This window comes from Haemaphysalis longicornis, unplaced genomic scaffold, assembly GCF_048455015.1.
Source record: "Haemaphysalis longicornis isolate Haplotype H1 unplaced genomic scaffold, Haemaphysalis longicornis Haplotype H1 scaffold_17, whole genome shotgun sequence".
In the NCBI taxonomy this organism is placed as follows: domain Eukaryota; kingdom Metazoa; phylum Arthropoda; class Arachnida; order Ixodida; family Ixodidae; genus Haemaphysalis; species Haemaphysalis longicornis.
The window spans coordinates 9752716-9766010 of record NW_027526276.1 but is presented as its reverse complement, the minus strand read 5'-3'; the positions used below and the strand labels follow the sequence as shown (position 1 = coordinate 9766010).

At 49.7% G+C, this 13295-nt stretch overlaps 1 protein-coding gene across 1 annotated transcript in view; it reads right to left on the bottom strand.

Annotated features, from left to right (window-relative positions):
- The window catches only part of LOC144166419 (sulfotransferase ssu-1-like), a 28532-nt gene extending 15670 nt beyond the window's left edge, over nucleotides 1–12862 (bottom strand). Inside the window, exons 1-2 of the mRNA XM_077695945.1 lie at nucleotides 12751–12862; nucleotides 2000–2088 (exon numbers count right to left, since the gene is read on the bottom strand). Of these exons, the coding sequence (XP_077552071.1) occupies nucleotides 2000–2038 (39 nt within the window). The 5' untranslated portion in view covers nucleotides 2039–2088; nucleotides 12751–12862. The remainder of the gene's footprint in view (nucleotides 1–1999; nucleotides 2089–12750) is intronic.
- Between the last annotated feature and the right edge of the window lie 433 nt (nucleotides 12863–13295).

The following is a 13295-nucleotide window of genomic DNA, read 5'->3' as shown; positions in this document are numbered from 1 at the left end:
CTTATCAACTTTTTCTCTCCACCAACGGGGTTTGTTTCACAAATTGCGCGATCGGCTGGTAACGACAGTAGCGCCATCATCACGTATACATTGGATAATCTGGTTTTCTGTTTTTAGTTATGCTCATATTCAGTGGCGTACAACTTGGAGTACGTCCCTTTTCCTGTTACCAAAATACTGCGAGCCTTTATAAAGCCTGTTTCACTTCTATACAAAGATGAACGACTGAAAGAAGGTTTTACGAGGGCCGATGTAAACAGAGTATTGTCAACGTACGAATCTCCCTTTGGATGGCTAAGAAATGACTCAATGTAGCTTCATTTTCCTTAAACGCCTTGCTTGAGCTTGGCAACAAACATTTGTTGACGGGTGGTTATCGCTTGGGAAGCTATTATTTGTTATTTGCACGTTATTTTAGCGATCACACGTGTTAACTTCAACAAATATGCATTTATTTACCAAATTTAGGAGAGCACGGTTTTCAGAGTGGCGAATAGATTTTGCTAAGGTTCTCGACAAAGTGTGCTTGCCAGTAATAATCTTCTACTACCGGTGTCGTCATCATCATCAACAGTCAGGCAGATTCATTGCAGGACGAATGCCTGTTCCATCCACGTCCAACCATTCCGGTTCCGCGCCGCTTGGGTTTATTGTTTGACTCCAAAACTTCCTATTTCTTCTCACCATCGAGCAATTGGCCTCTTCCTTCCTCTAGACCCATCCCTCAGTGTACACTCTGTGACATTGGTATTCCACTCATTGTCATTTCGCTTAACCACGCGGCCAGCAGAAGTCCATTTCTTTTTTTTTATTGGGAGTGGGATATCTTCTAGTATAGCTCATTATTTAATGCAAGTAGCTCGTTTCCTCTCTGTAAATATTACTCCGATCTATATTTGTAGCATGGCATTTGCAGCTGATCTGAGTTTGCTTTCAAGTTTTTTAGTAAGACGCCAAGTTAGCGCTCAAGTGGTCATCACCGGGATGCGCATTGACAGTATATTCTGCTTTTCAGGGATAGAAGTGGCGTGCTTTTGATAGTCTTGGAGCTTCCCGAATGCAGTCCAGCCCGTGTGAATTCTGCACCGGATTGCTTTTCCTTTTTGAGATCAGCACAGAGAGCCTGACCGTGTTAGTTAAAATCGTAGTGCCAGCGTTTACTTGTATGATGGACTGCGTGCTGTATGAATGTTTATTCAACATTACTTTCGATTTATTCGCAATCTTTTTTTAATACCACGTCCTTACTTTAAGTAATTAGTTCCTGCAGTCTTTTCGGGGGTGTTCTGCAGACTCGCTTGCAAGACTGTCGTAAGAAAATATCCCAATACTCAAGCATTCTTCGTTTATGCCTAATCCAGTGTTGCCCCAGTCCCGCTTCGTGAACACCTCCTCCAGATAAGCTGTGAACAGTTTTGAAGAGATAGTATTTACCTGTCGTACAGATGGGGAAGTTGTCCTTTGACTTGTGAAGGATTATCCTGCCCGTACATCCTTCATATATGTCGCCCAGGAGTCTCAGGTAGGTCTTTTCCATCCCCTGCACTTTCGATTGTCGCAGCATCGCTGCGGTGCTTTCCAAATAAACACTTTTTCGTAGTGTAAAAAAGCAATGTAAAGGGGTTTATTTTACTGTGCGAATTTTCAATCACTTCTTGTACGACGTGGCTGTGATCCAGTGTTGAGTATCCATTACAGACATAGTACACTCCGGGACAAGTTCACTCCGGGCAAGAGAAGGAAAACACTGTTCAAGAACGTACGCGATCCCGATATGGATAGATGAGCGGTCTACAATAACGTAAACCAAGTATTGTGTTCGGGTGAGTCTTAGCGAAATTAAAGGGTTTCGTTTTGGTAGATCCATGGTTTCTCGGATCGGCTTGAATTGTAGCGCGCTAAAATCGTGCGTATTATGGGATTGATGCGAATAAACGCGTGATGTTCAGCTCCTTGCGGTCTAATGTTTTTTTTGGAAGTGAATTGCTAGTATACTTACGCCTGTGTCGCCCTTAGCAGAGGCCCCTTCTTTCTGCATCTCTCTTCTTTTAGATGTCGGGCTAGAAGAATCTCGCCTCCAGTTGAAATCTGAAAAAAATGTAGACGCGCAAAAATTTGCAAGTTGAAAAAAAAATTGTCTGCCCCATAAAGTTTAGAAAAGAGAATAATTTTCCAATGGAAGGGCTATGAAGCGCGTCCAAAAGAACCTTGGCTCACATAGGCCGCCAGTGTTTGAATATATGAAAAAATAAGTACACCGAATGTGCACCGAGTCTGGTTGAAACTGCAGACATCAGTGGAGAAAAGTTGTTTTCTCGGAATGTGTTTGTAGAATTGCGTTGAAGAATATCGATTATGTCTAGTGGCTTGTTCAAGGTAATGTTCACAAAAGGTAAGCCTCTCGTGCCAGGCAGTCTACATTGGCATGTTTAAATAAACTTCAATGTTCTCATGAACGACGTTCCAAAACCATACTCTACCCCATGGACTCTACAAAACAAAACAAATGAAGATCTAGAATACGCCAGGTGTTCCAGGGAATACGGAGCAACTTTCTCGTGAGCCGCACATTGCATCCCAAGCTTTCCAATGACAGCCTCAAAATTAAGACAACGCTGTCGTCTGGAGCTTGCAGAGTCTTATCAAGCTCAAGTTTGAGCTGCAAGGCGCGTGGCGCTTACCGAAACAGCTTTCCCATGAGAAATTCAACATGCTCCTCTAAAGTTTTCAGTTCGTCGTTTCCGTTGACGTTCAGTTTACGTGCCTTCGTTGTATCAGTAGCTTCTTGACGTTGTTTGAATGAGTCAAGGTCATAAGGCGCGTTCATAGCACTCGATCCCGTCTCGATTTTGTAGCGCAGTGGGAAGAGCGCCGCGTACCTCCCGTTGCAGCCAGAGAGTCGTGGGATCGAAACTGGCCACCGCTATTTCTTTTTTTATAGTGTAGGGGGAGAGCTGCGGACAACGGACGGACGCAGGACACAGCCCGAAGCAAGAGATGCCTTGCATCTAAAACTGTACTGGAGGTCACAAAAAACTCGAGAACACCATACTAGCAGCTAGTAGGCCACAAGCATGAAGACGTTAGAATCAAGTATTGTGCATTGCTATGGTTGCGCGATAGAGTTTATTCGACATAATGATTTTTTGGGAATACTTTCGTTCGGCAACACCCGTGTAAGTTTTTTTAATACGTTCTGCTGGCATAAGCCCGTGACCTTTACGACGACAGATCCATTTTTTTACAGAGGAGCGAGAGTCTCGGTGAAGGTGTCATAACTGTTTTACATGGTCTTATTTGTAAGCCTACGCCCTAGAAGCACGCCACTTACAAATTGCATTTCACAAGCGCCTTGCAAAATCCACGTAACCCATCGCTTTTTATGATGTCGTTGACATACAGGGGGAGTGGAGGTACTAATCGCAGTGTATGCAGTACGCCCAACTGAAGTCCTCTCAGGGCGATGGTCGCGGTAAAGAAATCGCGTGCATAACTTAACCGCCGGCTTGCGATTGTTAAAGTGGGTGTAATGATACAAAATTTATGGGCGGCTGGCATGCGAAGTGATAGTTATTGCAGGCTTTGTTCTCATATCAGCGTCACCTTACGCGTTTATGCCACAGCCACCGGTGACTGTGTAACTTTCGATCGACACATTTTGTTTCAAGCGGAAGGGCGAGAAATGCACGCGTGTTCTTTATGCTAATAGCAAGCAGAAAGTTCAAAAATGCTTCAATTTACTCCGTGAAAGTTTTCGGTAATTGCAGTCTACCCAGGCATTTGAAGAACAAATGGTCATGATACTTGAGAACGTTATAGTTTTTTTATCGCAGCGATTGCATTTTCAGGAACATCTTCAGAGTGATCGGGTTGTTCTGGCTGATTGAACAGCAAGGACTGTGAAAGAGCTTGCCGGGAATTAATCATTGGTGTGGCCGCATATATGTCGCAACCGCTGCATAATTAAATGCGGTCCCAGTTATTCTACAATGAGAAATTTCATCAACGACTTCGAATGGACATGCCCGCATCACCCGAACAGAGCAACAGCACAGTTATTTCGCCGACAGTGGTTAAAGCACCCCCACACACCGGAATTTTATGTGCTTCTGCAGAACAGAGAAAAAAATAACCGGGCAGTACAAAAATCCGCTATTCGCATTTGGCTATTTCGTGCCGAAGCTATACGCTAGAGGCAACGCCGTAGACTGGTGGTATCAATCGCAACAAATTGCGCAGTCCTAGATTATTCCTTAAGTAATTAATATTCAATGCAGTGTTGCGGGATGCAGAATGTAACAGGACAGCTGACCACCATATGAACTTCGTAGCGAAGCTGCAAGATGATGGGTCCATGTTGTCGTGAACAGCACAGTACACCTGCGCGTGATTTTGCTCTTCCGTTCACGACGACGTGCTTTGCTGCGGCGCTCACGGGATGGATTGACAGAACTGCCGCATTGTACCGGGGTGCTTGTTACTGTGGTACCTTGGATACACAGTGAAATAAGTACAAAATAGGTTGCCCCTATTCACGCTACGCAGATGGCTGGACAGCGAATCTTTATGATGTCCCTCGGACATATTGCCGCGAACCATACATTGGGTTTGTTTATTTGTGTTTTGCTTTTACCGCCCGGCTGCGCCGGTCTGCGTTATCTCTGCGCCAAGGGAAGCGCGTGTTCCATTCTTTCTTTCTGTGCCGCATGTGTTATCTGTTGTGATAGGGAGAGCATTCCGATCTTTCGTGAACAGCCCAGAATAATCTTCTTGGATCTACTATGTTCTCGATGCGAATCGACGTTTCGAGAACCATGCGCGCCGAAAGATAAAAAGCCTGCAGTGCGGACGCCGGAGCATTCGATTCTGCGACGCTCGCCGACGCACGCACGTCACTTTGTTGACCACTGCTTCGCCGCCTCTGTATTCTTTTCAGTTGTTAGGGGAGCACAAGTTCGCTCCAATAAACTTGTTTCTTTTCCAAACAACTGCTTCGTCCTTGGCTACGTGACATCTGGTGGAGGTGCTGGGTACGCACCCTTCATGCCCACTACAACCTCTGGAAGCCGCCAAGCCAGTCCAACAAGAGCCAGCCTCCGCGTGCAAGATTTACCACCCGAGTTCGGTCTACTACCGGAGAAGACGAAGAAGAAAAACGTCGCAACCAGCACCATGCTCAACCAAGCCAACCCTCCTGTCGTTCTGCAGCAGCCACGGGAACCGCCATCATTCCGAGGAGCCCCCGCAGAAGACCCAGAAGAATGGTTGGAGAAACTGGAGCGCGTCCGGAAATTCAACAGGTGGGACGACGCAGAAACGTTCCGGCACGTTTTCTTTTACTTGGAAGATTCGGCTCGCACTTGGTTCGAGAACCACGAGAGCTCCTTGACAAACTGGGCTCAGTTCAAAAGCGAGTTCATTAAGACCTTCACTACCGTCGTGCGAAAAGAAAGAGCCGCCCTTTTGTTGGAAACGCGCACGCAACACCCCAACGAAGGTGTCGTGATCTTCGTTGAGGAGATGAAGCAGCTATTTCGCCGCGCGGACCCCGAAATGACGGAAGAAAAGAAGTTGCGCTTCTTAATGCGCGGAGTGAAGGAGGAACTGTTTGCTGGACTTGTCCGAAATCCGCCCAAAACCGTCGCCGAATTCGTGACCGAAGCCAGCACCATTGAGAAAGCCCTCGAAATGCGTGCTAAGCAGTATGACCGCAACTTTGTTGGCGCGGCCAATGCGAACGACCTTGGCAGCACGCGGATCCCGGCCGACAGCCTACGCGAGACTATCCGCGCAATAGTGAGAGAGGAGCTGCGGAAACTTCTCCCAACGCCGCCGCAGCCCCAAGTCGCTTCCCTCACCGACGTGATTAGAGAAGAAGTGCAACAAGCGTTGGGAACTTCTACGCCATCCGAGATACCCCGAGAGCCACAAGCTATGACATACTCCGCGGCTGTTCGTCGACCCCGCCCTGCTCCAACACGCCGTCAAGAGGCCCCGCCGCACCGCCGCCCACTGTCACCCGCCCGACCCCCGGTAGCCCGAAACCAGACGCCGAGGAAGACGGACGTATGGCGAACTCCCGATAACCGTCCTCTGTGCTACCACTGCGGAGAGGCCGACCACATTTACCGTCGCTGCCCATACAAAAGACTCGGACTGCGTGGTTTCTCCGTCGACGCACCTCGCCCTCTCCCTGGCCAACGACCACGTGAGATCGACGAGTATCTATCTGAAACCAGCCGTGGCCCAGGGCGTTTCAACCGTTCGCCGTCGCCCTACCCCTACCAATCGCCGAACCGCCGTAGCAACGCTGACTTCGCCCGTGGAAGGTCCCCCAGCCCACGCGGGGGAAACTAAAGGCGGCAACTTCTGGAGGTGAAGTTGCTCTACAGCGAAAAACTAGAAACCCTCCAACGACGCAAGGACGCGCTGAAGACAGTGATTCACGACATGCCCTCATCCCGACGACCCGACCTAACCCTGTCGAGACTCCCGAACACGACGACAGCTACACGGCGCGACGCGTACCCGACCTGACCGAGACGTCCGTTGAGAAGACGACGACAACGACGATGCACAGTGCCCGACCATCAACACGTACAAGCAGAGATACGACGCCCCGACGAACCCGGAACTCGAGGACGACTGCATCTGACGTCAAGGTGTCCATCGACGGCTTTGACGTAGTCGCCCTCGTAGACACGGGAGCTGACTATTCGGTAATGAGCGGACCATTTGCGTCTAAACTGAAGAAAGTTATGACCAGATGGGACGGTCCGCACATACGCACAGCAGGAGGCCACCTCGTGACGCCAAGTGGAACGTGCACATCGCGCGTCACCATAGACGGCACAACGTACCCTGCGGCGTTCGTCGTTCTGCCTAACTGCTCCCGCGACGTGATTCTCGGAATGGACTTTTTGACGGACAACGGCGCAATAATTGATCTGCAGACCAAGTCGATAACATTTTCCTCCAATCACTCCACGACGCCGCAGCCGAACCCCGATCACCGTGCTGCTGTCAGGATCGCCGACGATCACATCACCCTGCCACCCCGCGCAAGCTTGATGATCGCCGTCTACTGTGAGGATGCTGCTTCTGAAATCGACGCTATCGTAGAAAGTGATCGAAGGTTGCTTCTCGACCGCGGTGTCTCCGTCGCAAGAGGCATTGCGCACTTTAAGCAACGCCAATCTCACGTTTTGGTCACTAATTTCACCGAAGAGTACCAGCATTTAAACAAGGGAGCTGCAATTGCGTTCCTCGAAGAAACACAAGAAGCAAGTGATGTGATCGCAGTCGCCGACTTTGAACGCACACCCGTAGAAACATTCAAGCTCCCGCAGCCCTTCCACGTGAATCCGGCGCTACCGCAAGAACAACGGAACAAATTATTGGCTTTGCTACGTCGCTATAGCGAATGTTTTTCGTCGAGCACAAAACTACGTCAGACCCCTATAGCGAAGCACCGAATAATAACCGAAGATGGAGCCCGACCTACCCGACAGTCACCGTACCGCGTCTCTTCACACGAACGGGAAGCCATCCGGACTCAAGTCGACGACATGCTCAGCGACGACATTATACAGCCATCGAAAAGCCCCTGGGCTGCGCCCGTGGTACTCGTAAAGAAAAAAGACGGCACATTAAGGTTTTGTGTTGACTACCGGCGACTGAACAAAATCACGAAAAAGGACGTGTACCCCCTCCCCCGAATCGACGACGCCCTCGACCACCTCTGCCACGCGAAGTGCTTTTCATCGATGGACCTGAAGACCGGCTACTGGCAAATTGAAGTGGACGAGAGAGACCGAGAGAAGACTGCATTTATAACCCCAGACGGCCTATACGAGTTCAAGGTGATGCCGTTTGGGCTGTGCACAGCACCAGCGGCGTTTCAAAGAGTCATGGACACTGTGCTAGCTGGCCTTAAGTGGCACACCTGCCTCGTATACCTCGACGACGTAGTGGTATTCGCCCGGACTTTCGACGAACACCTTGCAAGGTTGGAGTCTGTACTCGAGGCCATTCGTACGTCGGGGTTGACGCTGAAGCCTGAAAAGTGCCGGCCGTTTTGCATACGAGGAACTCAAGTTCTTGGGCCACGTCGTCAACGCCGGGGGAGTCCTACCTGACCCGGCAAAAACTTCAGCTATCGCGAACTTCCCTAGGCCGAAAGACAAGAAGGGCGTGCGAAGATTTCTCGGGCTGTGCGCATACTACCGGCGCTTCGTCGCAAACTTCGCACGCATTGCAGAGCCACTCACGCGCTTGACGAAAGACAGCACCCCTTTCAGCTGGGAAAACGACCAAGAAAAAGCATTCTGCGAGCTGCAAAAACGCCTGCAAAGCCCGCCCGTGCTCGCTCATTTCGACGAAAATGCCGAAACGGAAATGCACACGGACGCCAGTGATATAGGCTTGGGTGCCGTCCTTGTCCAAAAGCAAAGCGGCTGCGAAAGGGTAATCGCCTATGCCAGCCGTGGTCTGTCGAAGGAGGAGAAAAACTATTCTGCCTCTGAGAAAGAGTGCCTGGCTATTATATGGGCGATTTCAAAATTTCGCCCATACGTGTATGGAAGGCCATTCAAGGTTGTAACAGACCACCATGCGCTGTGTTGGCTCGCCAATTTGAAGGACCCCTCTGGCCGTCTTGGGCGGTGGAGCTTGCGCCTGCAGGAGTTCGACGTTACAGTCGTTTATAAATCCGGCAGGAAACACTCCGACGCCGACTGCCTGTCCCGCGCCCCCGTCGACCCACCACCACAAGACTCTGATGAAGACAGCGCGTTCTTCGGGATCGTGACGGAGAGCGACCTAGCCGCCCAGCAGCGTGCCGACCCCGACTTACGCGTCATAATCGAGTACCTCGAGGGATGCAACGTTGCCGTTCCTAGGGCCTTCAAGCGCAGCTTACCAGCATTCCGCCTGAGAAACTCCGTCCTCGTGAAGAAGAATTTCAGCCCCGGAACAAGAGCGAATTACCTTCTCGTCATCCCCGCGGACCTTCGTGACGAAATTTTGGAAGCGTGCCACGACGACCCGTCTTCCGGACATCTCGGCACAGCCCGCACTATTGGAAAAATCAAGGCGAGGTACTACTGGCCCGGCCTTACCTCTGACGTCACCCACTACGTCCGGAGCTGCCGTGACTGCCAGCGACGAAAAACGCCGCCGACAAGACCCGCCGGACTTCTGCAACCGATCGCCGTCCCATCGAGACCATTTCAACAGATTGGAATGGACCTTTTAGGCCCGTTCCCTACGTCACGATCACAGAACAAGTGGATTGTCGTAGCGACAGACTACATGACGCGCTACGCAGAGACCGCCGCTCTTCCGAGGGGGACTGCACAAGAAGTGGCGAAGTTCTTTATAAGCCAAGTTGTGCTGCGACATGGAGCCCCGGAAGTCCTAATCACAGACCGCGGAACGGCATTTACTGCGGAGCTGATGCAAGGAGTATTACGCTACAGCAACACGGATCACCGAAGAACGACGGCGTACCACCCCCAAACGAACGGACTAACAGAACGTCTGAACAAGACAATCGCAGATATGCTGTCAATGTACGTTGACGTTGAACATAAGACTTGGGACGAAGTGCTCCCGTATGTCACGTTTGCGTACAACACGGCTATCCAGGAGACGACGCAGCTGACGCCGTTCGAGCTTGTCTACGGTAGAAAGCCGACTACGATGCTCGACGCCATGCTTCCGCACGTAGAAGACGACGATCTCAACGCCGACGTCCACGAATATCTTCAACGTGCGGAGGAGGCCCGCCAGCTCGCTCGAGTTCGTATAACGGACCAGCAGCTGGTGGATGCGGACCGCTACAACCTCCGACGCCGAGACGCCGAGTACCAACCAGGGGATCGTGTGTGGGTTTGGACTCCCATCCGACGACGCGGACTCAGTGAGAAGCTCCTGCGACGCTATTTCGGACCCTACCAGATTCTACGACGTGTTGGCCAACTTACCTACGAAGTGATCCCTGATGGTGACTCCGGCACATCACGACAACGCAGGCGGCCTGAAGTCGTCCACGTGGTTCGCCTAAAACCTTTCTACGGACGATGACAAACTTTTATTTTCATTGGTTCGGACTGTCGCTTATGTTAGCATCGGGTCGATGCACTCTTAGAGGGGGGGTAATGCCGCGAACCATACATTGGGTTTGTTTATTTGTGTTTTGCTTTTACCGCCCGGCTGCGCCGGTCTGCGTTATCTCTGCGCCAAGGGAAGCGCGTGTTCCATTCTTTCTTTCTGTGCCGCATGTGTTATCTGTTGTGATAGGGAGAGCATTCCGATCTTTCGTGAACAGCCCAGAATAATCTTCTTGGATCTACTATGTTCTCGATGCGAATCGACGTTTCGAGAACCATGCGCGCCGAAAGATAAAAAGCCTGCAGTGCGGACGCCGGAGCATTCGATTCTGCGACGCTCGCCGACGCACGCACGTCACTTTGTTGACCACTGCTTCGCCGCCTCTGTATTCTTTTCAGTTGTTAGGGGAGCACAAGTTCGCTCCAATAAACTTGTTTCTTTTCCAAACAACTGCTTCGTCCTTGGCTACGTGACAATATGGATACCAGCTCGTTACTGCTGATCAGTGCACCGTGCTTGTAACCTGGTGTCTCAATGCTTCTTCTCATTCTCGTTTTTATTACTCACTCGGTATTTGGTATTCCAAATTCACGTTTTCTGTGTGGCGGATAGCGTGAGTATCTTGGCCACCGGGTCCAACAGGCCTTCCTTCATGAGCGGCACTGGAGCAGCGCCTGCCGCGACCGCTTCTTATCACCACATTTCAACAACCAGTTGATACTCCGCTACACAAGGGCCTGGGACAAAAAAAAATATTCGGGGCACTAGGACCTGCTTACTTTGCGATAGATATTAACTACTTATTCATGCACCGTATTCCTTCTTCCTGTTTTCTTTTCATTTCTCTGTCTTTCGGCATGAATCACATCACCAAGCAGATTGCCACTCACCAGAACTTGCCTAGAAGGAAGAATATGCGGGGTTGAGGCGCACGTATACTCACGTGCCTTCAGGTTAAGCTGCCACGCGGCATGCACTATTTTGAACTTTCACATTTCTAATTCGTAGTGTTGTGAAGCGGGCTCATTAGCCTGTCAACGCTCCCTATTCCAGGCCAATCCCCGAAATGGGAATCCGGACCAAAGAAAAATCAACAACGACGGGGAGAATGCTTGGTGTACTGCTCGTTGTATGAAATTTGGACAAAAAATGGCTGCTGTTACAGTGCAGTGGTAGCACGTCGCCTTGCTACTGTGAAGACCCGGTTACATATGCTGTGAGACCACACACACTTATGCTCTTTATGTTTATATTGATTACAGCGGCGGCCAAGTCGCGACATCACCTCTTCGCAAATTGCTTCAGAACATTTGGTGATGTCACAATTATAGAAAATTTGGCCGCGTAGCTACTTGTTTGCCTACAAATGTCGCAAGACGATAGCCATGTGCCCTCTGGGCTACGTATTTTTTTTCTCCAAACTTCGAACCCTCTTTCACCCATTCCCCTCCCCACTTACCGCTCTCGTGACTAACTGAATGGAGATTTGTTAAGTTCAAATAAATTATCTCGCGTTCGCACTGCTCGCGCATCACCTTCCCGGAAAGAGCGCATCTTTGTTTATCTGTTGTTTCGGATCAGTCCGCGCTGACGCTGATGTCTTGTTTGTGCTTGGCGCACAAGCTGTAGCCTTTCTGGACGTTCTTAACGAGGTATTTGTTCACCTGCTATCGCGAAATCAAAACAATGTACATTTATAACTGAAACAACGGGGGGACCATCGGTTAATCCCCTACTTTTTGCCTCAATCGTGTCGGAGTTTAGCGTTGCGCCATATGATAGGAACATGTGTGACTCAGGCCAGCAGTGTTTGTGGTTCGAATTGTTTCAACGTATGGCTGGAAATATGAGTCGAGGGCTATACAGCCAGACTGAAATTTTCGCCTTTCAGTAGCCCAAGAAAGACATTCCTTTTAAAAATTTTCTCAAGCTTCCTCGCCATAGCTAACTATAAACCGGCAGCTCTTCTTGTGTAACTCCCACTGAAATATTATTGTCTACGTGCGTGCAGCTGTTTGGGTTTGCTACATTTTAGCGAAACAACTAAACAACGGATATCATTGTTCAAGCTGGGCTTCCGCTGAGTGTTCTTTTGGCACAACTGAGAGAAAAAGGCCAATGAAAAGCAATCCTACTGCAACTTCCATGCATAAGGGATGGGTCGGTAGGCTAATAATCTGTGTTTGTCTGAGCGCTTCGTTTACAAGAGTACGCCAGTTTTGAGACTGTAACGCCTAATTACCAATGACGTTGTTACATTACAGACCGCGTCTTAACGAAGCACACTGCCACAGTTCGTAGCGTGAAATTAGGACCGCATTGAGGTGTTTGGGCGATTCTAAGCCGACAACAATTAAGACAATCACAATATATAGATGACCTCTATACAAGGACCTCACTAAGAATAATTTGTGATAAACCAAAGCCTCAAAACTACCCCCCGTGCCGGTGCTCTAGATGAATCGGTTACCGTCAAGTACGGTATTTCTTTTTGCTGAGTTGCAATTTCGGCGCCTAAAAGCCCACATACATTGAGTGTACCATTCAACTAGTGTACCAGCAATCCATTAGCATTAAACATGGTGCTCGCTTACTCTACCGCAATAAAATTTAGCCCCCAAAAATGCTGAAACGTACCAAATAAGCGAAGTGCACGGCCTGGTCACACAAATCCGAAGAAAGGAACGACCAAGGCAATTTCCAGGCTTGACCCGAAGTCAGCTTCTGGTGGTCTAGCTCCGCCGATCTACCCTTTACAGAAGGTAGGCTGCGTAGGTGTGGCTCATGCCAGCACTCTGTTAAGCGAGTCCACACCGGATGTGGTATCCTCTCAACAGGTGTTTTTGGAACGCGCAACAATTAGAAGATAAAAACGCACGGGGTCACGAGCGAAAGCAAGTTTTTTTTCATTTCCGGACCTTTCTGTGTCATCCGGCTGCTGCCGGAGCTGCCATACTGCAGCGACCGGAAAATGCGCGACGGCGAGGGTTGGCGGTGTACGGGGAGTGCTATCGGAATCGCTCGAACATAGACGGGGCTCATGCACGCACGAATGATACGACACTTCTTGCTACCCTTGCAGCTATATATATTTGTATGCATTATCTCGTTCGTTGTCAGGGTTGCTGTCATTTGGCTTGAAAACAGCAATTTTATCAGTGACCTGCGATTGCCGGACTATG